The following is a 24,388-nucleotide window of genomic DNA, read 5'->3' as shown; positions in this document are numbered from 1 at the left end:
TTTATTGTCATTTATTTTTATTGCAATATTAAGTGCACGAAATTCGTATAGAACTGACTGATTTTAATTGAAATACATGTTGAGTATCTTACTGATATGTTGCATATTCATTAGATTAATATTAGTGAATGTATTAGATGATTATGTTTATCTATTTCATAATACATTGACAAATATACCATAAAACTTCTACCGTCTATAATGTTCGTTCGTTATCTTTTTTAATCTGGAACCAATCTAAGTTTTGTTGATCGTAATTTAATCTTTAATGTTTAATGATAATGACATTTGTAGATATTTGATATGATTCTTTTTACTTAAATATTATAAAACTATAATTTGAAAATTATTGTATATTATTGTTTGTAGGTATTGTTAATTTTTATGAAATATTCTAAAATATATATTAAAAACTTAAAATTGTTTATAAATCACATAGTTATATTCCTTGCGTACGTAGAATATAAAATTATTTATCATTTAAGGATACAAGAAATAAAAATAATTTATATCAAAACTAGATTCGTATTTGTTCGTGTAATATTTGCATTCATTTTTTTTCTCAACTTATATGTACAAATTTTTGACAGGAGGACAAATTAGCAACAGATATTGGTGAACGATTTACAGCTCTTTTAGAATTGATACCAGAACTGTACAATGAATATGAATCAATACATGAAATATAATCTTTGGTATCACAAATTCTAAATACAAGCATTCATATCAAATTCCTTTAACTTAATTTAAGTAATTACAAATTTAACTTACTGTTAAGTTAATGAAATGTTTATTACAGATTGCTATTAATAACATGAATTGTTTCATAAATGGTATTAATAATTTTATATATATTTTAATTATCTGTATTAGAAAATGTTGTAAAAAAACAATAACTGCATTTTTATTGAAAAAATTACAGCTATTAGAATGCTTATACACATTTTTTAATACTATCTATGCAATCCATTTAGTAAAATGCAAAAACATTAATGAAAATAAAATTATACTCAAATAATATTATTTGCTTGTATATTTTTCAAATTTATATATATATATATATATATATATATATATGTGTGTATGTATATATATATATATGTGTGTATGTATATATATATATATATAATTTTAGTGAGAAATAATTTCTAAAAACGATCTCATTTGCATTGTATATCTCATGTAAACAAAAAATCAGTATAATTCACAAAACTTAGCTGTCAAAATACTGAAACATTTGTTCCAAAAAATTTAGCATTATTCTCTTCTATTCTACAATTACTTCTCACCTAATTCAATATACTTCAGCAATCTCCTGTAGTTGGATATAAGATATACATTTCAATGAATACTATATTGATAATTATTTTAACCAAAAAAGAAGAGAAAAAAAAAAAAAAGAAAAAATACAGTAAATAAATAGCTGTTAAGCATAAAGTCTAACAATACTCAACATAGTTTTCAATAATATATCCATTTACTACAAATAGAGACAACCATATAAAATTTAGAAAACTACAAGTATTATGCAGCTTGATGATATCTAGTTACCCAATGGCATATGGATTATTATATCTTTCTGTTATTTAATAATAAATTTAGTGCGAAATAAATGAAATTAAATAAAACAATAATAGTCATCTACTTTTTAGCTATCTGATTATCAATATAGTCCATATAGCTAGAACCAACTTTAATAATAAGTAATCCTGAACCAATACCAACTAAAGTGCACAAAGTTGGATTTGGTGGTACAATGGATCGTAGAACAGCCCACATCAAAACTGAACCAAAACTCAGCAACAATGCTCCAGTACCACTATTAAGTATAACATAATGATTAGTGCACATATTGGTTGGATGAATAAATATGCAAAATTTAAAAACTTTTTACCTATATAACAATCTCGTACTGATTTGAGCTTTTTCCATGTGCTCTCTGGTATAAAAGTATGAGCCAGTTCCTGCTAGCGCACTAAAGAGTAAGTAGTTCGTGATATCTTTCTTTGGAAATATTCTGTAAATAGAGATATAAATGATGATTAAAGAAATGAATGTTACCAAATGACTATATATAAAATGAATCATTTTATCTAAAGAATACAAATGTCAAGTATTTGAATTTTACTTAAAGAGGTCAAACATAATAAATGATAAGTTATTTCAGCTAGGGTTATCAATTAGACTTAAGAGAAATAATGAATATAGGGATTCTTTTCTACAGAATATTTGTCTATACTTTTGATTGAGTGAAAAAATCTAATATTTTTTCATTGAATATATTTAATCATTTAAATGAAATATTAGAGCACCATATTTTAGGCATACGTGGATTACGTAATAATTCAATAACGACTACCGAACTATTTAAGTTCAATATTTTGGATCAATAAGGTCAAATCCGTTCTTTTTAATTTCCTACCTGATGACGAGACTTGGATTCATCACATTGACGGATAAAGCTGTATACGAAGCAACACCGAAAGCCGGCATATAGTATTTAACAAGACTACATTTTGTAACTGGTCTCAAACCAAGTTTTTGGAAAACAGAACCGGCACTAGCATTCCCTGCGCCAGCCATTTTCTTTTCTGTATAAATAAGATATAGTTTCAATCAAGGGAAATATATCTAATTTATTATACCAATTCGTATTAAAATCTATCTCCTTGTTACAAGAATCCAACTCAACAGAATCTACCTAGAGAACGTACGTGAATACTGGCGAATAATAAGAACGCACAATCTTTACGTCACGCTCGTCGCTTTCGTCGTACTTCGTAAACTACGAACGAAGGATCGGGGATCGGTCGGTATATCTTCTCTCACTTTTTTTTTCTATTTTCTTTGACTTATACTAACAATTTTTTTCTTTTTATTGTCTACTAACAATAATAGGTAAAAAAAGAAAAACATTATCGATAGATAATGTAGATTATATTGTAAGTAATATCAATTCTTATACAAAATTCAAGCTACTTAAATATTATTGAAACAATTTGCGTGTTATCATTCGATATCGCTTACTACATTACCGACGTTTTATAAGAAAAAGTAATTCTAGCGGCAATTTTCATAATAATTTAAACCAATAACTATCAAAGTATTTGGAAGATATTCTACCTATAAAAAATGTAAATTCTAAATCAATATATACTTAATAAATAAATTATCGTGATTGAAGCTACGGATATGTTGGACGGTCTCGTTATCGGTCTATATCAGGTTATAAACATTTGCAGTTAGAGAGATATGACTAAAATTGATCGAAATTCTCTTGTAGTAGAGATCATCTCGGAAGTAAAATTTTCCTTTAATTTTTCAAATAATAGATCGTAATGATATATAAAAGAATAGAATTACTGTTAGCCCGTAAATCTTTAGAAGCAGCAATCTGCACGTCTTTTTTTTTTTTTTAGCCTTTACTAAATTTACTATTATTTTTACTATATAGAAATAATTGTTTCGCAAAATAATTCGACTGTTAGATTATGCGTAAGATATGTATACCCCAACATAAGTTTATACATCGATACGATACTCGCATGATTGGAACAATGATTCGCTATTACGTTTGTAGTTTATATTTTCTCCATACCTGTCGCTGAAGTCACACGTGCTTCAAAGAATATAGATGAGTGAACAATCTTAAAAAAAAAAAAAACAAAAAAATATAAGGCTCGATACACACTTTCGATCCGTTCATGATACGATCGAATCACGGTCGATTCGATCAAATATTATTTTATATTGTTTGATATCGTACATATTAAACAATTTTCAGTAATGATCCAATCATACCAATGAATATCTCTCCAATTAGTATAATATAAAAGAGTAAAATAATATTGGATCGAACCGAGATCAAAAGTAAATAAATCGACATGTATGTATCGAGGGTAAAAATAATTAAACAATTGAGAATTAATATAACTATTAGGTGAAGCATCAGTATCAAAAATAATATTAAAGTATTAATATATATATATATATATATGTATACGTAGAAATATAATTACTTATGCCGTTCTTCATGATTTTCATTTTTATTTTTTACGAGCACATTTCATCTTTATCATTTTTATTATTATTACTTTAAATGATTATTATTATTATATATCGTAACTATACATCTGTTTTTTTATTTATAACAAAATATCTTAGTATTTATCTTAAGAATATTTTTACATTTTGAAATATCTACGTAAATCCTTTTACAATAATAAAAAAAATTAAACATTTTTAAAAATAATGCATTATGTTCCAAATTGCATAAATATAGTACGAACAAATATAAAAACAACAAGATGTGATTCTAAATGTATCTTGTTAATGTATATTTACTCTATTATATTCTTCATAAAAAAAAGAAAAAAAAAAAAAGGAAAAAAGTACTGTCAGTAGCAAATATTTAATATAGATAAATTACTATGAACATTACGTATATATGATATACACTTATACATATACATATATAAATATAATGACCCAATATACTTTCAAGGCCACTAAACACATGGTTAAAGAAAAGCTACCAACTGCTCAGAGTGGAATGCTTTATAAATTCATATGACGAATTGTTTATTTATATACAATTATTTACTATAAATGCATCAATGGAAGAGTGCACATTATCTAAACATTTTGAAAAAAATTTCTAAAAGAGATTATTACAAATATTGGAAATAGTATGAAATGCTTCTTAATGAAAGGTAGAGTAAAATATATACCCTTGATAAATATAATATATCATGTAATATTCTATAAAATGTACAGTCTTCGCTTCCATCAATGCATGGCATGATTAAGTTAAACGCTTGTAAATGCTAAGTTTTTATAAATAATCTTTGAGCCATTAGCAAAGGGAAAATAGAATTCTCTAGATGATATTGAAAACTTGTACGTATGAAGACATTATCACCTTCACTGTACTACTTAGACCCGTGTCAAGATTGTTAGTTTCTCGAAAAATGATGATGGCATTTGTGTATTGATATTTTGTAAATAGTTCATTATATCAACAGTAACGATATCATTTTCCCTTTTTTGCATTTATAATCCTTTAAGCCATTCTGATACTTTGAATTATTTGAAATACGGCTGAAACAAATTAATTCGAATATAAATATTCACATGGATTTATAATCCATAATAGGTTCATATAAATATTTACCTGACCCACAAACAACAAATATAAAAAGTGCTAATAGCCATGGCCCAACTGGTGATCCTTCGTCTTGTGGTTTCTAATGCATATAATAGATATATATATATATATTTTTTTTATTTATATATTATAAATAAATAAATTTTAAATAAAAATGAAGTTATCAGACGTAATAAAAATAAAATTATGCACTTTTAATGTTTCATTTGATTTAGTTTTATTTCCGTCAAATTTCTCTAATGAAAGTTTCTTAAACATTGCTACATATGCTTGTCTTACATATGGTAGTGACTAAAATAGTGTTATTAATATATTAATTTTTTTTAATTAATATATATAAAACTGAATAAGTTTAAGTATAATATTTACATGAAATACAATTATGTAGTCAATAGTGAAAACGGGTAAACAATAGGTACGATATGTCCATCACAGATGGTATCATTTATAACCTCAATATATAGAATAGGTAATAAATTTTTCAGGCTATATGTCAAATTTTTAAATACTTTATACTACTATTGATTATTTCATTTAATGAATAAAAAGAGAATAAAAATTAAAGAACGAACAAGATAAACTTACCGATGATTTTGGTACATTTCCACGAAGATTAATATTCTTCGTGGCTTTTTCGTTAGCGATGCGCATTCTCTGTTTTGGTGCCATTTTATAATTTCTTCGTTTACGAAAAAGATTAAATTAAATAACTAATTGAAAATTGTTTCCAACAATTTAGTTGAATAACTTGTAAACGAGCAAAACGTCTTTTGAATTCTGTAGACGTGTATGTTGTGTGTCGCAGTTCGCTTTAATTTACGCCAGTCGCGTCGACGTGTGCGCCCTGACACGTGAATGGATGAAATTCTACGACAAATCAACGTATTGTGCCACACAGGCACTACTGAGGTCAAATCAGTGACGTGGCTACTTTAAATAAGTCCTTTTAAAAATTGATAAATTTTTAAAATTTATCGCATTGATATTAATTCGTATAAAATAATAAAACATTATTTAATTACTTTAATACAATTTTCATGTTCAAATAAAAATGACAATCCTTTTGTATTGATAAGATATAAAAATTTTTTTTATATCAGGTACTTTTTTCTTATCGAATATGCACTTGATTGTTATATTATTTTATTTTATACAAAATAATTCGGATTATTTCGTAGCACAATCGAAGTCACGTGATACAATGATATTTGTAACTTTATCAATACATTTACAACATGAATACTTATGTTATCAATGATAGTATTTATAACAGAATGAGATATAAATGAAATAATGTTATACGTAGAAATTTACTTAAAATTTTTTTATATCTTCTGCGTCTAATAACATATCATCCATCCATTCAAATATCTTCACTAATATACCTCATTCAATAATATTTTATAAAAAAAATACAATTTGGTACAATTTCATATTCCAATATTATTAAATACCACGAATGAATTTGTTTTCATAGTAATCCTTTTTAATGAAAAAGATTGAAAATTTTTTTTCCTTAAGAACTTACTATTGCACCATACTATTATCTATTATTCAAGCAGTAACATAAACATTTTTAGCAGAAAATTGCGTAATACAAGTGTGTTATAAAATTCTTAAAGTAGCAGCCATGACAACTTCATATATACATATATATATATATATATATATATATATATATATATATATATATATATATATATATATATCTCGGTTGCTTCATTATATCTATTTATCCACATATAAATTAAGATAATCTTAGCAATTGTTTATTATGTACTAATGTATAACTAAAAAATTCGTTTCACTCATACATTTTATCTAAGCTGTTTCTCAAAGTGCAATTAATTTTTATAACATATAAATGTGATAACAAATAATGTATTAGGATTTTATTAGTCGCTAAAAACAATTTTTATTTTCAACAGTATTATTGCACTTGTTAATGTAATTGCGTTAAAAAAATGTCATGTCTAGGAAGCAGGTTAGTTTATACTGGAGAATGTTTTATATATTATTAGAACATTTATTAGGGCATTATTATTTTTCGTCTCTCCACGATGTTTTAAATTATATATATATATATATATATTGCTATAACAAGGAATAAAATACCTTATAGAAAATATTTTTAATGCACGAAACAACATAATTATGTTGTGCAGAATGGAAGTACATAAATTGTATAAACAAATTGAACTTACAATGTTTTGAATATAACCAAATTGAAATATTTTTATCTACACAATTTTTAAAACCAATTTTATTTATATGACATGAATTTAGTGTGATCATGATTTTAAGATTTATAATCATATAGTTACTGAATACTCATGATCATTGCCATACCAATAATATTTCGCGAACTGTTCTCGATTTGAATGCGAACCTACTATTTATGACAATAAATTACACATGTTTAATTATCAAACATTATTTCGTTGTAATTATTAATATATATATATGGTGATACTTAAAAAATTAATATACTCCTTAGAAAGATAGACAATATATATATCTTTATAATCAAACTGAAAATACTGCCTTGTAAAGACACATCACACGTTCGCAAATGTTCGTCACCGAGAGCAGTACGCCGTACGAATAAAGTTCCTACTTTATTCCACAGTACATAAGTTTCACTAAAACTGCATTAGTCTATCTTGACTATGGAGTAGATTTTTCGTACAAACGTACTAGTACCCATATAACCAACTGTACCACACATAATACCTAAGACCAGACTGAATAGTGCCATATAGCCAAAGTAAAATGCTGTTTGGAAGAGACCATACATTCTAAAAAAAAAAGAAAAAAAGAAAGAAAGAGAAAACAAATAAAAAAAACAAAAATACATGATATTATGTAATTACAAATAGAAATATATTGACTTAGTAAATATGTAAGTATTTACTTACTTAGTCTTGAAGAAAAAGTAATAAAATGAATAAATGTACACATATCCCGCTGTTGAAGCTGCTGCAAGGAAACTTGTCCATTGCCTGAAATGAAATAAACTTTATGAATAAATACAAGTACACATCATAAATGTCACATAAAAAGATCATAAATACCATCGGTAATCTTCAGCATTCAATAAGAAATATGTACATACAATAGTTACACAGACTGTCACTATCATGAGGATAATAAACACTAGTAACATAAAACCATAAACATAATAAATTTTATATGCCCAGAATGAGGTAAAAATAAAATACATTTCAATGAAAATAGATCCAAATGGTAGGATTCCACCAAGCATTATTATAACCAATGGTTCCATGAACCATTTTTTTTCTGGTATTGGTCTTGGAACTGCATTTACTCTGCATGGAGCATCAGGTGTTCCAGCAAGATTACGGCCCAAAATAGTGCCTACCAATGTAAGAGGTAAAATAACAAATATACAAATACATGTCACTGCCACCTATGAAAACAATATGGAATTGTATTAAAAGATTGATATCTATAATAAAATACTAGATCATATTCATAAAAGATACTTACCATTGATCCAAAAGGAATAGCTCTACTAGCATGATAATACATGGCAATAAAATTAATGAAAAATGCAGTTCCACAAACCATAATGGGTAACATAAAGGCGCTGAGGATCATTTGTTTGATCCAAACACGTCCACCCATTCGTGCATACAAACCACCACCTGCATAACCATTTATAGATGAGGTGGCTGCATAAGCAAATATTGCAGTTGATAGCATAGAACCTCGTTCTGTATAAAGTTCTCCAAGAATAGCAAAAATAATTACACTGAGAACAACAACAGTAACCTGTAATGCAAATGTACAAAATTATCTATTTATTCTTATTTCCAGATAATTAATATAAAAATTGTTTTATTAAAGGTACTTGATATCCAGTTCCTATGAGAGCTGAAAATAACATTGCATGACTAGCTGGGCGAAAAACATCCCCATGCACTTGTTTCCATCCATATTCATCTCCCAAATCTCGCTCCATATCATCCATTTCTTCATCTTTGCTATACCTTGCATAATCCTTTCTCAAAGTCCGCATTAATATCATGGATACAAGTCCAACAAGGAAAATAACCATCATAAAACTATTAAAGATACTGAACCAATGAATCTAAATAAAAAAAAAAAATAAATAAATAAATAAATAAAAAAAAGGAAAAGAAAAAGAAAAGAAAATAATCTTATAAAATCAATCATGTAAAAAATAATTAATATATAACAATGTAACATCTTACTCTGTGTTGAAAGAAACTAGCATCCAGGTACTTATCAAATCTATCAGCAAATTTAATATTGCTCTTTTTCCAGTTAACTTCATAACTGAAAGATATTTGAGCACCTTGTACAAGTTTAACTTTGTTATCGCTTGTTAAATTGACATCGACTATTTGTTTACCATTATATCCTATATCAAATTTTTTGTGCGTCCATATATAATATGAAACTACCCCATTATTTTCATCTGGTTCACCTACAACACCTGTCGAATAAATTAAACGATAAATAATATATTAAACATAATTTAATAATAGATTATATTAAATGTTTCAACTTTTTTACCCCAAATTGGTAAGTCATCAATGTACATTTGGTACCAATATTGACTTTTAACAGCATATACAAAAGCCTTCAAACTTTCTTCTGGCAAATTTATTTGACAATATTCTGTTTTAGAGATATCCGCTAAAATCAATTTAAATTTATTATAATGATTTAGTTAACAAATTATTCTATCGTGTTTAAATATAGTCTCTTATAAAACTTGTAAAACGTGGTTACCTTTGAATTCGATATCTAAACCACTAAACTTTAATTCAATACCCTGAAGTGCTTCGGACAAGGTTTCATGATGATGGTTAATAACATCTTTCATACCCATACAAAATGGTAAAGAATAATAAGAGTATGTTTCTTGTCTGTTATGGTATGGTCCGACCGTACTCATCCATAGTACAACCTCATCATTATCTTCATACTAACATTGTAAATGATATGATATTATGAAGTTATTTATATATATATATATATATATATATATATATATAGATTTGATAAGTTAAGAAATATTTTTATAGTATATATGAAAAATAGAATTAATTGATACTAATGAAACAATTATCAAGATTGTAAGCGGCATGTATTTAATAAAACAGGAGAATTAAAATTTATAATATCTATATATTAATATCGGTAAAATGGAATTCGGCATTTATAACTTATACTCACGATATGATTGTGCTCATCTGTGTGAACGAAAGGTAAGAGGCTAAGCACCAAAAAGTGGAGAAGTAATTGTGCCCGACACATCTTCATTGTGACGGGAAGGCGCACTAGGCGCCTTATGCAAGCATGCAAAGAATATTAAAAAAAATTCGACGATAAATGTACCCCATAGATTTAATAAATATGATCAATGCAGTGGAAACATCGGCTGAGCGGACACGTATATACATACATATATATATATGTTAAGAAATAATATGAAATACTTTATGATGCACACACGCTGCGGCCAGAATGGTATGCTTAGAACGTACCGTGTACTTTTTTGATCCGGTGCCACGTCAGATGGCTCTTGCATCAAATATAACGGCGACAACCTAAAGCTTTCAATTTTATTCTCAAGCTAGATGATTGGTTTTATCAAATCTTTATCATGATTCGATGTAATATCATAAAACTTGATTGGTTCACAGCTTTAATGTAGTTTTCTTCGAATTACATTTTCAAATGATTTTCAGTCAATTAATTTAATAGTTTCATTATAAAATATAAATGAAGTATAATATTATTTCAAATATAGAGAGATAAAAATTTATTAAAACTTATATTGGAAAAAAAATTGTTTTGTAATATTATGTAATTTACATAGAATTAAAACATGATCAAAAAATTCTGAAAAAACAATTTTCAAAAATTATAATAAATTATAAATTTTACTAAAAAATCATGGAGATAAATGTATTTATTTTCATGATTTGTCACAATAATATTAGAGAATATTTGATAAAGATTGCTTTCTTATTACTATTCTTCAGGCCATGGTTTTCCAATACCCTGAGATGCACCCATTCTAGATGGATCTTGACTGGGATAATGTATTGGCGTTGTGCCTGGTGGAAAAATGGGAGTTGCAGCTGCAGCAGCAGCAGCAGCAGCCATTTGAGGTGGAAACATGAATTGTGGTGCTACCGGTGGCGGTGGTATCATCATTGGTGGTATCATACCAGGTGTTGTTTGCAGATTAAAGAAATTATTCCCCATACTTTCTGGCGGAGGTGGTAAAGCACCAGGTAAACCAGGCACTGGTTCCAATATTTCTCTAGTTGCTTCTGCTGCAGAAATAGTTTGTCTGCCTTGAGAACGTCCCCATTTTATAGTTAATCTTCTTCCACCTAATATTAATTTATTGAATGTTCTTTCTGCTGCCGCTTCAGCTGCACTTCTTTGTGTGTATTGAATAAAGGCACACTGTTGTCGTGGGACCATAGTTACAGAACGTATTTCACCATATTGGTAGAAATGGTCCCGTAATTGTTTCTCTGTTAAAACATCACCCAAGTTTCCAATGTACAAAGTGGTTATAGATTTATCCTCTGGCGGATCTAATTTAGGCATTGCTGCTGCTCTTCGCATTAATTTATCTGCCACAGGATCATTAACTCCATAATAACGATCTTTGATGTTTTGATCTGCTAATGGATCATCTGGATCTGTTGGTTTTTCATGACGATAAGGACACTCTTCTCCTCTTTTACATTCACCTTTTACCCAGAAAGAACAAATATGTGGCCTGTTCCTTTTATAATATGGACTTGTTCTAGCCAGTTTCATTAATAAATCACTAGCTGCAGCAGATTTACCAACAGCTCCAGCTGGTGTTGTAGCATCTATTTTTCCTATTTCATTATCTATGTTTTGTACATAGTATTCTTTGTTTACATCAGACCGAGGTAAGTCATCCTTTATCTTTAATGCAGCATCGCGTACTTGAATAGGCAATCCATATTCTAAATCAAGTAAACATGTTTGACACACATTTTTAAGTCGACTGCAAGTTTGACAAACTTCAGTCTTTTTAAATCGCATTCTTGCTCCTGGACACCATCTAAATACTGTAAATGGACGCATGCAGATTTTACATTCTTTTCCATATTTTTCTTTGGTCTGCAAAAAAAAAAGAAAAAGAATTCAATAAAACATATTTTATACACGCTATATAAAGATAATAACATAAGATATGATAAATAAAATAGAAAGAATAAAATATAACCTAATTGATTATTTCCAAATATAAAAAATAATTAACAATTACCATCCGAATATATGGATTATCTCCTAAACAAGTTTGACACAATATGGGAAATTCCTGAAAGCAAAAAATAAAATTAATAATAATTATTTAATAATATTTCGATTACTATAAAAATTATTCCTTTTTGATCATTTACTATTAATGTGTTTCATTAAACTTACCGCATCTTCCCAATTTTGTCTATTATATGTATTCGTGGTTTTTGAGGTTGCCATTTTATACTACCTTAATATATTATCTTAAACAAATAATGTAATAATTTTTATATGTTGTGAAAACGAACAAATCACAAAACACACTCTTCGTGTAACTGTGATTCACTGGAATGTGTACGGTTATATATGATCAGTGTCACCAATCTTCTAAAAAAAAAAAAAGAAAAAAAGACAAGTAACATTTTGAAGTTGATGGCGCTTTGATCGGTAAAAGACTCGTGTTAGTGTTTCCCCTTGAAAAGCAGTTGAAAGAAGTAGCGACGCAGAAGTCGGTGGTGTGAATTTGTTAAAATGGCCACGTCCGATTCCAAAGCACCTTTAAGAACAGTAAAAAGAGTGCAATTTGGCATTCTTTCTCCAGATGAAATAGTAAGTATATTTTTTATTGTGATAAAGAATATCTTGGAAAATATTATTTTACCCATGCAAAATATAATAATACGATAACATGACGACATTATACCGTTGCTTGGTGTACTTACATTACATTACTTCTAATCAGTAATGATTGGGAAACTTATTTTAAAAATTATCTATTGGTTAAAATTTTAATAAAAATAATAATATTTTTCATCAATAAGAATGATGATTAAAAGTGATTAAAACGTAATTATAAATATATTTTAATATCAATATAGAAATCAATTGAATGACATGGAAATATTATGCTTGTTATTTCACAATTTTTACAAATTATCATTAAATCATATCAATGTACACTTCAATATAAATAATTATTTATTTATATATTATAATAATAAATAATTTTCCTATTTTTATTTTATTTTAATCTATTATTTTTCTCTTTACAGCGTCGTATGTCAGTTACAGATGGAGGCATACGCTTTCCAGAAACTATGGAAGGAGGTCGACCGAAGCTCGGTGGCCTTATGGATCCAAGACAAGGGGTAATTGATAGAAATTCGCGATGTCAAACATGTGCTGGTAATATGACAGAGTGTCCAGGTCATTTTGGACATATAGATTTGGCCAAACCTGTTTTTCATGTTGGATTTATTACAAAGACAATAAAAATTCTTAGATGTGTATGTTTTTATTGTTCAAAACTGTTAGTCAGTCCAGTAAGTATACTTTGTGATATAATTATTAAGTCCATAATTTCTTTGATCAATTTTTAATATGTGAAATTATATAAATTGTAATGTATTTCAATAGCACAATCCAAAAATCAAAGAAATAGTTATGAAGACCAAAGGTCAACCACGTAAACGTCTTACATTTGTATATGATTTGTGCAAAAGTAAAAATATCTGCGAAGGAGGAGATGAAATGGATATCAATAAAGAAAATTCTGAACAACAACCTACAGATAGAAAACCAGGTCATGGAGGTTGTGGTAGGTACCAGCCAAATTTGAGAAGATCTGGATTAGATGTTACTGCAGAATGGAAACATGTAAATGAAGATTCCCAAGAAAAGAAGATAGTTTTAACTGCTGAGAGAGCGTGGGAAATTTTGAAACACATCACTGATGAAGAATCATTTATTCTTGGTATGGATCCTAAATTTGCAAGACCGGACTGGATGGTAGTTACAGTGTTACCAGTTCCACCATTGTCAGTAAGACCAGCAGTTATCATGTATGGTTCAGCTAAAAATCAAGATGATTTAACACATAAATTAGCAGATATAATCAAATCAAATAATGAATTATTAAGAAATGAACAAGCTGGTGCAGCGGCTCATGTTATATCAGAAAATATAAAAATGTTACAATTTCATGTAGCAACATTAGTAGATAATGACATGCCTGGTATGCCAAGAGCAATGCAAAAATCTGGGAAGCCATTGAAGGCTATAAAAGCAAGGCTAAAAGGGAAAGAGGGAAGAATACGAGGCAACTTGATGGGCAAGCGTGTAGATTTTTCAGCACGTACTGTCATTACACCAGACCCAAATTTAAGAATCGATCAAGTAGGCGTTCCTCGTAGCATTGCTCAAAATTTAACATTTCCAGAAATTGTAACGCCTTTCAATATTGACAAGATGCAGGAGTTAGTAAGACGTGGCAATTCGCAGTATCCTGGTGCGAAATATATAGTCAGAGATAATGGAGAACGTATAGATTTAAGATTTCATCCAAAACCTTCTGATCTTCATCTACAATGTGGATATAGAGTAGAAAGACATATCAGAGATGGAGATTTGGTTATTTTTAATCGACAACCAACTCTTCACAAAATGAGTATGATGGGTCATAGAGTTAAAGTTCTCCCATGGAGTACTTTTCGTATGAATTTAAGCTGTACATCACCCTATAATGCCGATTTCGACGGAGACGAGATGAATCTTCATGTTCCACAATCAATGGAAACACGTGCGGAAGTAGAAAATATACATGTTACTCCTCGTCAAATTATTACTCCTCAAGCAAATAAACCAGTTATGGGTATTGTACAAGATACTTTAACTGCTGTGAGGAAAATGACAAAAAGAGACGTTTTTATAGAAAAAGAACAAATGATGAATATCCTTATGTTTTTACCTAGTTGGGATGGCAAAATGCCTCAACCATGTATATTGAAACCAAAACCTCTTTGGACAGGGAAACAAATTTTTTCATTGATCATACCAGGAAATGTAAATATGATAAGAACACACAGCACACATCCAGATGAAGAAGATGACGGACCATATAAATGGATATCGCCTGGTGATACGAAAGTTATGGTGGAACATGGAGAATTAGTTATGGGTATTCTTTGTAAGAAGACTTTAGGTACATCAGCAGGATCCTTACTTCATATTTGTATGCTGGAATTAGGCCATGAAGTATGTGGACGTTTTTATGGAAATATTCAGACTGTGATCAACAATTGGTTATTATTAGAAGGTCATTCAATTGGTATTGGTGATACTATTGCTGATCCACAGACATACTTAGAGATCCAAAAAGCTATCAAGAAAGCCAAAGAAGACGTGATAGAAGTTATCCAAAAAGCTCATAATATGGAATTAGAGCCTACACCTGGTAACACCTTGAGGCAAACATTCGAAAATCAAGTAAACAGAATTTTGAATGACGCTCGTGATAAAACTGGTGGCTCTGCTAAAAAATCTTTGACTGAATATAACAATTTAAAAGCTATGGTCGTATCAGGTTCAAAAGGATCAAATATTAATATTTCCCAAGTTATTGCTTGTGTAGGACAACAAAACGTTGAAGGTAAAAGAATACCTTTCGGTTTTCGTAAAAGAACTTTGCCGCATTTTATCAAGGACGATTATGGTCCTGAATCTAGAGGATTTGTTGAGAATTCATACTTAGCCGGTCTTACACCATCCGAGTTCTATTTCCATGCTATGGGTGGTCGTGAAGGTCTTATTGATACTGCTGTCAAAACTGCAGAAACAGGATATATTCAGCGTCGTTTGATCAAAGCTATGGAGTCTGTAATGGTTCATTATGATGGAACTGTAAGAAATTCTGTTGGGCAACTTATTCAATTACGTTATGGTGAGGATGGTTTATGCGGTGAAACGGTCGAGTTTCAAAACTTACCTACTATTAAACTCAGCAATAAAGCATTTGAAAAGAAGTTTAAATTTGATCCAACCAACGAACGATATCTGAGACGTATATTTAATGAAGATATTGTCCGTGAAATGATGGGATCGGGTGAAGTAATTTCCGAATTAGAAAGAGAATGGGAACAACTTAATAGAGATAGAGCTGTTCTTCGTGAAATTTTTCCTAGCGGAGAATCTAAAGTTGTACTTCCATGTAATTTACAGAGAATGATTTGGAATGTCCAAAAAATTTTCCACATCAATAAAAGAGCTCCTACTGATCTCAGTCCTATGAGAGTCATACAAGGTTTATAGAATAATATTTATAATTATATTTTTTCAATATTACAAAATTAAAATATACTTAATCTCTGATTCATTTTCTTTTTTTAGGTGTAAAAGATCTTTTAGAGAAATGTATAATTGTAGCTGGAGATGATAGATTAAGTAAACAAGCTAATGAAAATGCAACATTGTTATTCCAATGTTTAGTGAGATCAACTCTATGTACAAAATGTGTATCTGAAGAATTCAGACTTTCCAGTGAAGCTTTTGAATGGCTTATTGGAGAAATTGAAACTAGGTTCCAACAAGCACAAGTATGATGAATGAAATATAAATTAAATATCTATGAATTATGCAGATCGATTATTATAGTTATGCTTATAAATTATTTTAATTGAATTTTTTTAGGTCTCACCAGGTGAAATGGTAGGTGCATTAGCTGCACAATCTCTTGGTGAACCTGCAACACAGATGACACTCAATACTTTCCACTTTGCCGGTGTCTCGTCGAAGAACGTAACTCTTGGTGTACCCAGATTGAAAGAAATTATTAACATTAGTAAAAAACCAAAAGCACCTTCATTGACAGTATTTTTAACTGGTGCTGCTGCCAGGGATGCTGAAAAAGCAAAAAACGTTCTCTGTCGTCTTGAACATACTACGTTACGAAAAGTAACTGCCAATACCGCGATTTATTATGATCCTGACCCACAAAATACTGTCATTGCTGAAGATCAAGAGTTTGTCAATGTATACTACGAAATGCCGGACTTCGATCCAACAAAAATATCACCTTGGTTGTTACGTATTGAATTGGACAGAAAAAGGATGACGGATAAAAAATTGACCATGGAACAGATTGCAGAAAAAATTAATGCAGGTTTTGGAGATGATTTGAATTGTATATTCAATGATGATAATGCAGAAAAATTGGTCTTACGAATTAGGATTATGAATAGTGATGACAATAAATTCCAAGACACAGAAGAAGAAACTGTGGATAAAATGGAAGATGATATGTTCCTTCGGTGTATAGAAGCTAATATGCTTAGTGACATGACTTTACAAGTATGTTTAGAATTTTCAATTTTATGATATATAAATAATTATATATAATATATTGATTAATGACTAATGTCAAATATATTTTCAGGGTATCGAAGCTATTGGTAAAGTATACATGCATTTACCGCAAACTGATTCGAAAAAGCGAATTGTTATAACGGAGACAGGTGAATTTAAAGCAATAGCAGAATGGTTACTTGAAACTGATGGAACAAGTTTAATGAAAGTGTTAAGTGAAAGAGACGTTGATCCAGTTCGAACGTTCAGCAATGACATTTGCGAAATATTCCAAGTATTGGGTATCGAAGCTGTACGAAAGTCTGTTGAAAAAGAAATGAATGCTGTATTACAATTCTATGGTCTTTATGTAAATTATCGACATCTCGCTTTACTTTGTGACGTTATGACTGCTAAAGGTCATTTAATGGCTATAACTCGTCATGGAATCAACAGACAGGACACCGGAGCATTAATGAGGTTTGTAATCCATATGTTAACTTATTTAAGATAAAAGAAGAAAATAAAAAATTTATTATTCCATTATTATAGATGTTCCTTCGAAGAAACGGTTGACGTTCTATTGGACGCTGCTTCGCATGCTGAAGTTGATCCTATGAGAGGAGTGTCAGAAAATATTATTATGGGTCAACTGCCACGTATAGGAACTGGTAAGAAACAATTTAATGGATACAATAATTGACAATTGAATACTATAATAATATTGATCAAATCAAATCTCAAAATGTATTATCAAAAATAGGAAAGATATATTTTTAATTTGTTCGTGTCCCATAGGTTGCTTCGATTTACTACTCGATGCAGAGAAATGTAAAGCTGGAATTGAAATACCAATGGCGGTAGGTGCTGGTGTAATGGGAACTGCCGGTATGTTCTTTGGTAGTGTTGCGACTCCGAGTATGAGTCCTCAGATGACACCGTGGATGGGAGCTACTCCTGGTTACGGTGCATCGAGTATGTCGCCTGGTACGTTTTCATATTCGTATTTAATGAAATATTTAACAATTGTTAATTAAGCACAGATTTTACATGAAATAATTTATGTATAGCTTTGGGCAGCGGGATGACACCAGGAGGTGCTTGTTTCTCACCATCGGGAGCATCTGATGCTTCGGGATTGTCTCCAGCATATTCCGCCTATTCTCCACAACCAGGAAGTCCTGGAAGTCCAGGACCAAGTATGAGTCCTTATCCAATGTCACCAGCCGGTGGTGCTTCTCCAAGTTACTCGCCTACGTCACCGGCTTATTTGCCAACATCACCCAGTATGACACCGTCGAGTCCGAATTATTCGCCCACCAGTCCAACATATTCGCCAACTAGTCCGAACTATTCACCAACGTCACCAAGTTATTCACCTACCAGCCCAAGTTATTCACCAACAAGTCCAAGTTATTCGCCGACTTCGCCGAGCTATTCGCCAACATCACCAAGTTATTCACCAACAAGTCCAAGTTATTCGCCAACTTCACCGAGCTATTCACCAACGTCACCAAGTTATTCACCTACCAGTCCAAGTTATTCGCCGACTTCACCGAGCTATTCGCCAACAAGCCCAAGTTACTCCCCAACAAGTCCAAGTTATTCTCCAACAAGTCCAAGTTACTCGCCGACAAGTCCAAGCTATTCGCCAACAAGTCCTAGTTATTCGCCAACCAGTCCAAGCTATTCACCTAGTTCACCTAATTACACACCAGCCTCACCGTCTTACTCGCCTACCAGTCCAAGTTATTCACCTAGTTCACCTCAATATTCACCGGCTAGTCCAAGTTATTCTCCAAGTAGTCCAAAATATTCACCAACAAGCCCGAGTTACTCGCCTACTTCACCTTCCTTTGCTGGAACGTCGCCACAATATACTCCAGCGAGTCCAACATATTCTCCTACAAGTCCAACTTATTCGCCGACAAGTCCATCGTATTCTCCAAGTTCACCACAACACACGGCTACTGGTAGTACAAGATATTCACCTAGCAGTCCGAATTACTCGCCGACGAGTCCTACGTATTCGCCAACGAGTCCTCAATATTCACCTTCGAGTACGAAATATTCGCCTACAAGTCCTACTTATACTCCAACGAGTCCTAGTTATTCGCCAACAAGTCCAACGTACTCGCCTCCGGTACCTGGTTACTCTCCTACGAGTCCAACTTATTCACCGGCATCACCCGCTTACGAAACGGACGATTAAAGCGCATCCTATCTTTAATTTGTTAGCTTTAAATATTCATTGTAAGATAAGAATGTGTACGATTACTTGTAATTATAACGTTCATATTGTTGCCCATAAATTTTTTTTTCTTTTTTTTTTCTTTTTTTTTTTTTTTTTTTTTTTTATTCATATATTTTATTTTATTTTATTTCATATATAATAAGGAATGTATGTGGTTATTATCCATTCAAAGGTATTGGATTCTATCTATCGAAAAGCCTTTTGTATTTGACATGAATATTAACATGTTTAAGTAATACATTGACTTTGGATTATTCAAAGGGCTTATGTCGCATAGAAAGCACGCATACATGACCGAGAATAGAGAGAAAGTTATAGGTCTTCTTGCAACGTTCCCACAGTTGCCGTGACCACGACTTGCGTTCGATAGGAGGATGTATCAAGTTACTTGTTGTTAACATGCATGAAGGAAACTGGTTCGTATTCTCTCTCATAGTGATGTTGAAGCCAGTGCAAATGGTTTCTCATCATGATTCACGAAAGTGTACCTCTTATTTTTAAAGACGTTAATTCAGATCTTTCTTTATTTTTCGCTACTTTATGTATTATTGATATATTTGGTGTTTTTCCAATTATCGCTTTGCCAAGTGCTATCATTCAGTGCGGTGAGTTATTAATTTTCTTTTAAAAAAACCCGTTTCCTCTTGCACGATATCTTCTCGTAATTGACAAATGAAAAATTAAAATTTTGTGATTGCGGTTGAGCGAAGTGATTTGAAACTGTTTAAAAAACAAATACATTTGCTAAATCGCGTGTGTTTAAGTGAATATTTTTTTTTTTTGTTTTTGTTTTTTTCTTTTTCTTTTTTTTTTTTTTTTTCTTTTTAAATTAAAATAAGAATTTAATATAAATGTATTATATACGCGGTGTAACAGAGAAAAATAATATTTTGACAAAAAATAAAAAAAAAGTAAAAAAAAAACAAAATAGTAATAACAATAATAATAATAATAATAATAATAATAATAATAATAATAATCTTGTTAGACATTTAACGAAAGTTATGTATAAATTTACGTTTTATGCGTTTATAAATGCGACCTGAAAAAATAAACCAATTGATGCGATTATGCGGATATACTCGGTTGTTTTTTAAGTACATATATATTTACACTAGGATAATTTGAAAAATTCGTGGCTATTTTTCACTTTAAGAATGAAATTTATATATTAAAAAAAAAAATAATAATAATAATAAAAAAAATAAAAAAAAAAATAAAAACAAAGAAAAAAAAATATAAAAAAGAACAGAAAAGCTGCAAATTTTGTAAATTGCCCTCATATGCAGAGATATATACATAGATAATACTTTTTAAGCAAATGATTTCACTCGATCGTGTATTTTAATGATCTCGACGGGATAATTAATACATATAAAAAGCAAAGCATGAAATGATTTTAGGATTATTTGGAATTCCTTTGGTACTCATTGTTTTTGGATTACAAATATACACAGCTGCACTTCTTGGAAAATCATGGATCATAGCTACGAATTTGGATCCGTTGATCTCTCGAAAAAATCGGTAGGATTCTGATGCAAAAAATTTTTATACAAAATTAATTAACATAAAAATTTTTTTATTCTCAAATATATGTATTTAATTGACAGAAAAATTGGTCCCCCAAATTCAATATTTGACTTACTCTTAGGTATCCTTTAGCAGCAGTAACCGAATTAACACTGGGTCCACGAGCACGAACTATTGTAACTTTTATTTTGGATCTTACAATTTTTGGTTGTGGAATACCCAATTTATTGGTCGGTAGGTCAATTACATGAAAAAAAAAGAAACTATATAAAATCTATATAAATATAGCTATATAGATAAATACGAAAAAACCAGAAAATAAAAAAAAATAAAAACGCATACAGGTATTAAAAATTGCGTAAATTGATAGAACATATTAAATTTATACATTATACTTTTCTTACGTTTATTATAATTTAAGAAATATATTGTACAATATTATATTGTGATTTATATTACGCACGTTAATAAAATAAAATAAAGAATTTAATATATATATATATATATATATAAGTAAACAAAAATTTGGCTATCTTCTTTAAATTGTACGAATATAAAAAAAAAAAAAATGTAATATCGAATATAACAAGTTTGTAAAATCGTCTTATTTTATTTTAGCGTCGCAGAATCTACAAATATTTGGAGTTAGAATATCGGATGAACGATTTGATCTTTCTTTTTGTTACTGGTTACTTCTGGTCGGTATGCTGCTCTGTCCTTTCATGTGGTTAGGAAGTCCACGAGATATGAAGTAATAAGATATTCATGATCATTGATCTTCTCAATTTCTTTTACATTCTATTATAATATACTAACTATATTTTTTTTACACGCTGAAGAAAAATAGAAATTTTTTCGGAACAATTTTCATTTTATACTTGTCATATAAATTTGATAATTTAAGCTTGTAATTTTTTTTTTCTTCATTTTTTTTTCTTTATTTTCTTTTTAATGTAAAAAGATGTAAAATTATATTATATTTTTTTTTTTTTGTAAATATTATAGATGGTTGACAATGTTTTCGTGTGGTACGATCATTTTTACCGCAACACTGATTTGGTGGTGCATCATCAACGATGATCGAACTATCGATCATTTACCGATACCAACCTCACCGACTTGGGATAAATTTATATCTGGGTATGTATATGTGTATATATATATATATATATATATATATATGTGTATGTGTGTAATTACATTGTTTATAATTTAGAATATCGACTGCAATTTGATTTAATTATAAATACGAAATCCAATTATAAATTATTATAATTGTTCGTATATTTTAATTGTTTTTTATGTTGATTTCAATTGAATTCTTTAATTTGATTTTGTATCACCATCAATCAGCATAATAATTATACATATAGTAATTAATTAATTAACTTCAGTTACGGTATGTTGGCCTTTCTGTTTGACGTACATCCAACACTGATGACTATTCAAGTTGACATGCACAATCCTCGAGATATTAATAAAACTATTATATTCTCCTTTATTGGTAAATATCTTATTCCTAATGAAATTAAATTTTACGATTAAAAAACTTATATTATTGAAAATTTATTATATTAATCTTCAAACCTTAATTGTTTCTCTGTTAAGAATTACATTAATCAATTATAATTATAGTTAGTATATTACTTTTTGGAGTAACAACTGGTTTGGCCATGTGGAAATACGAAGGGAATGTAACAGCAAATATTCTTCTAAATGTACCAAAAGGATTTGCAATAAATGGTGCTATTTTATTAGCTGCTCTTCAATTATGTTTATCCAGTGCATTAGGACATTCGGCACTTTTTCAACATCTTGAGGATAAATTTCAAATAGAGAGATGTAAGTAAGAGGTGTAATCTTAAATATAAAAGAATTTTGAAAAGAAAATAAAAAAAAAGAAAAAGAAAAATTATTACTCGAGATAACAATTATTATAGATAACATTTATAACTTTGATAATTTACATTAAATTAAAATTAGACGCATTAAAATTTTTAAATATACTTACAATGATATACTATGTGTACAATTTTTTTTTTTTGTGTTTTATTTATTTATTTTTTTTTTCTTTTTTTTCTTTTTTTACAGCATTCGGATGGAAACGTTGTGCCTTAAGATCGGCAGTTGTTTTTTTCGGAGTTGCCGTAGGAGAATCAGTTCCGCGCTTCGATATAGTAATGGCTCTGATTGGTGGATCATTAACGGGACCATTGGTTTTCGTACTTCCGCCGTTGATGTATGCCAGAGCGGTAGCTTTGAAAAATAGAGCGAATAATGTTTCAACGCCGGAAATTTATTCGACATCTGAAAGACGATTAAGTATGAGTGATGTTAATTTGGATCCAAGAATTCATTCGAGATCCGTTTATGATGGTTTTTTGGATGTTGCTAAATCCATACCATATAAATATTCTTACGTTTATTATTACGATATGGAAAATGATGTTGATGAACGATTGGAGGACGATGAGATCGATGATGAAGAAAATTATTCTAATCTTATAACCTTGAATGAATTTTCATTAATAAGAAGAAATCGTCAAGAAGAGGCCATTCTTATCGACGCTAGTCAACCATCTTTAAGAAATCGTCGAAAACGAGTCCATTTAGCACAATCAACGTTTAAATCTCGAGTAATTTGCGATATTAAAAAGACAATGAATTGGTTTGGTTATTTCATTGTAATTATTGGTATAGGAATTACAATATCGTCTATTTATATTAACATTAAAAATACTATTCGTTATGTACGTTTTACATCGCCATGTATCATTAATGCAAGTGTTGTACAAGATGCTATTTAATTGTATTTCTTTATGTTCTCTTTTATTTTTTATTTTTATGTACGTAGCATATTACGTTTTTGTATATTATATGTGTAACGTAAATGAATGTGTATGTGTATGTATATATATGAACATATATATCAAATAATAATAACAGAATAATGATTAAAAATTTTTTAAGAAAAATCTATATATTTATGACATACGTGTGAAAGTTAGTGATAATTTAAAAGTTAA

General features: G+C 29.6%; 6 protein-coding genes across 9 annotated transcripts; 2 read left to right on the top strand and 4 right to left on the bottom strand.

Moving 5' to 3' along the window:
• Positions 1-518: 518 nt before the first annotated feature.
• LOC124424688 lies at positions 519-2,850 on the bottom strand. 3 transcript variants are annotated; one of them, XM_046964090.1, is made up of 4 exons: positions 2,715-2,850; positions 2,423-2,591; positions 1,895-2,017; positions 519-1,819 (listed from the first exon to the last, which is right to left on the bottom strand). In XM_046964090.1, the coding sequence occupies exons 2-4, from the start codon at positions 2,581-2,583 to the stop codon at positions 1,642-1,644; spliced, it is 462 nt and encodes a 153-aa protein (XP_046820046.1). In that variant the 5' UTR covers positions 2,584-2,591; positions 2,715-2,850; the 3' UTR covers positions 519-1,641. The 3 variants fall into 3 exon arrangements, with proteins under 3 accessions (XP_046820046.1, XP_046820045.1, XP_046820044.1); XM_046964089.1 differs by having other exon boundaries at positions 2,702-2,781; XM_046964088.1 differs by lacking the exon at positions 2,715-2,850 and having other exon boundaries at positions 2,423-2,708.
• Positions 2,851-4,564: 1,714 nt separating this feature from the next.
• LOC124424902 (stress-associated endoplasmic reticulum protein 2) lies at positions 4,565-6,041 on the bottom strand. The gene is made up of 3 exons (XM_046964483.1): positions 5,753-6,041; positions 5,174-5,246; positions 4,565-5,100 (listed from the first exon to the last, which is right to left on the bottom strand). The coding sequence occupies exons 1-3, from the start codon at positions 5,834-5,836 to the stop codon at positions 5,063-5,065; spliced, it is 195 nt and encodes a 64-aa protein (XP_046820439.1). The 5' UTR covers positions 5,837-6,041; the 3' UTR covers positions 4,565-5,062.
• A 252-nt stretch (positions 6,042-6,293) lies between these two features.
• Positions 6,294-10,721, bottom strand: LOC124424901 (transmembrane 9 superfamily member 3). The gene is made up of 9 exons (XM_046964482.1): positions 10,397-10,721; positions 9,950-10,145; positions 9,731-9,853; positions 9,406-9,650; positions 9,042-9,281; positions 8,678-8,962; positions 8,242-8,597; positions 8,086-8,169; positions 6,294-7,965 (listed from the first exon to the last, which is right to left on the bottom strand). Exons 1-9 carry the CDS (start codon positions 10,481-10,483, stop codon positions 7,821-7,823), a joined length of 1,761 nt encoding a protein of 586 aa, XP_046820438.1. The 5' UTR covers positions 10,484-10,721; the 3' UTR covers positions 6,294-7,820.
• A 396-nt stretch (positions 10,722-11,117) lies between these two features.
• On the bottom strand, positions 11,118-12,834 carry LOC124424679 (pre-mRNA-splicing factor RBM22). Its single transcript, XM_046964071.1, has 3 exons — positions 12,647-12,834; positions 12,486-12,539; positions 11,118-12,337 (listed from the first exon to the last, which is right to left on the bottom strand). Exons 1-3 carry the CDS (start codon positions 12,698-12,700, stop codon positions 11,198-11,200), a joined length of 1,248 nt encoding a protein of 415 aa, XP_046820027.1. The 5' UTR covers positions 12,701-12,834; the 3' UTR covers positions 11,118-11,197.
• An 81-nt stretch (positions 12,835-12,915) lies between these two features.
• LOC124424677 (DNA-directed RNA polymerase II subunit RPB1) lies at positions 12,916-19,890 on the top strand. Its single transcript, XM_046964067.1, has 9 exons — positions 12,916-13,069; positions 13,513-13,782; positions 13,877-16,538; positions 16,625-16,830; positions 16,925-17,584; positions 17,670-18,058; positions 18,131-18,249; positions 18,377-18,565; positions 18,649-19,890. The coding sequence occupies exons 1-9, from the start codon at positions 12,992-12,994 to the stop codon at positions 19,788-19,790; spliced, it is 5,715 nt and encodes a 1,904-aa protein (XP_046820023.1). The 5' UTR covers positions 12,916-12,991; the 3' UTR covers positions 19,791-19,890.
• A 134-nt stretch (positions 19,891-20,024) lies between these two features.
• LOC124424678 (amino acid transporter AVT1C) lies at positions 20,025-24,242 on the top strand. 2 transcript variants are annotated; one of them, XM_046964069.1, is made up of 8 exons: positions 20,025-20,437; positions 21,236-21,356; positions 21,484-21,596; positions 21,981-22,113; positions 22,368-22,502; positions 22,757-22,866; positions 22,998-23,204; positions 23,454-24,241. In XM_046964069.1, the coding sequence occupies exons 1-8, from the start codon at positions 20,302-20,304 to the stop codon at positions 24,167-24,169; spliced, it is 1,671 nt and encodes a 556-aa protein (XP_046820025.1). In that variant the 5' UTR covers positions 20,025-20,301; the 3' UTR covers positions 24,170-24,241. The 2 variants fall into 2 exon arrangements, with proteins under 2 accessions (XP_046820025.1, XP_046820026.1); XM_046964070.1 differs by lacking the exon at positions 22,757-22,866 and having other exon boundaries at positions 23,002-23,204; positions 23,454-24,242.
• The last annotated feature ends 146 nt before the right edge of the window (positions 24,243-24,388 follow it).

The sequence above is a fragment of the Vespa crabro genome, chromosome 6 (genome assembly GCF_910589235.1).
Source record: "Vespa crabro chromosome 6, iyVesCrab1.2, whole genome shotgun sequence".
Classification (NCBI taxonomy): domain Eukaryota; kingdom Metazoa; phylum Arthropoda; class Insecta; order Hymenoptera; family Vespidae; genus Vespa; species Vespa crabro.
The sequence above is the reverse complement of the archived record's forward strand: the minus strand, read 5'-3'. Positions and strand labels throughout refer to the sequence as shown.

Coding starts and splice junctions, on each gene's coding strand:
- LOC124424688 (XM_046964090.1), bottom strand. CDS start 2,583: ATGGCTGGCGCAGGGAATGCTAGTGCCGGTTCTGTTTTCCAAAAACTT. Junction 2,018..2,422: donor AATCCAAGTCTCGTCATCAG/GTAGGAAATTAA, acceptor CTCTATTTACAG/AATATTTCCAAAGAAAGATA. Junction 1,820..1,894: donor AGTACGAGATTGTTATATAG/GTAAAAAGTTTT, acceptor TATACTTAATAG/TGGTACTGGAGCATTGTTGC.
- LOC124424902 (XM_046964483.1), bottom strand. CDS start 5,836: ATGGCACCAAAACAGAGAATGCGCATCGCTAACGAAAAAGCCACGAAG. Junction 5,247..5,752: donor GAAATGTACCAAAATCATCG/GTAAGTTTATCT, acceptor TATATGCATTAG/AAACCACAAGACGAAGGATC. Junction 5,101..5,173: donor ATTTGTTGTTTGTGGGTCAG/GTAAATATTTAT, acceptor AATTTGTTTCAG/CCGTATTTCAAATAATTCAA.
- LOC124424901 (XM_046964482.1), bottom strand. CDS start 10,483: ATGAAGATGTGTCGGGCACAATTACTTCTCCACTTTTTGGTGCTTAGC. Junction 9,854..9,949: donor TTTAGATATCGAATTCAAAG/GTAACCACGTTT, acceptor AATTGATTTTAG/CGGATATCTCTAAAACAGAA. Junction 9,282..9,405: donor CTAGTTTCTTTCAACACAGA/GTAAGATGTTAC, acceptor TTTTTTATTTAG/ATTCATTGGTTCAGTATCTT.
- LOC124424679 (XM_046964071.1), bottom strand. CDS start 12,700: ATGGCAACCTCAAAAACCACGAATACATATAATAGACAAAATTGGGAA. Junction 12,540..12,646: donor GACAAAATTGGGAAGATGCG/GTAAGTTTAATG, acceptor TTTTGCTTTCAG/GAATTTCCCATATTGTGTCA. Junction 12,338..12,485: donor ATAATCCATATATTCGGATG/GTAATTGTTAAT, acceptor TTTTTTTTGCAG/ACCAAAGAAAAATATGGAAA.
- LOC124424677 (XM_046964067.1), top strand. CDS start 12,992: ATGGCCACGTCCGATTCCAAAGCACCTTTAAGAACAGTAAAAAGAGTG. Junction 17,585..17,669: donor TTAGTGACATGACTTTACAA/GTATGTTTAGAA, acceptor ATATATTTTCAG/GGTATCGAAGCTATTGGTAA. Junction 18,059..18,130: donor GACACCGGAGCATTAATGAG/GTTTGTAATCCA, acceptor CCATTATTATAG/ATGTTCCTTCGAAGAAACGG.
- LOC124424678 (XM_046964069.1), top strand. CDS start 20,302: ATGATTCACGAAAGTGTACCTCTTATTTTTAAAGACGTTAATTCAGAT. Junction 22,867..22,997: donor TATTATATTCTCCTTTATTG/GTAAATATCTTA, acceptor TTATAATTATAG/TTAGTATATTACTTTTTGGA. Junction 23,205..23,453: donor TAAATTTCAAATAGAGAGAT/GTAAGTAAGAGG, acceptor CTTTTTTTACAG/CATTCGGATGGAAACGTTGT.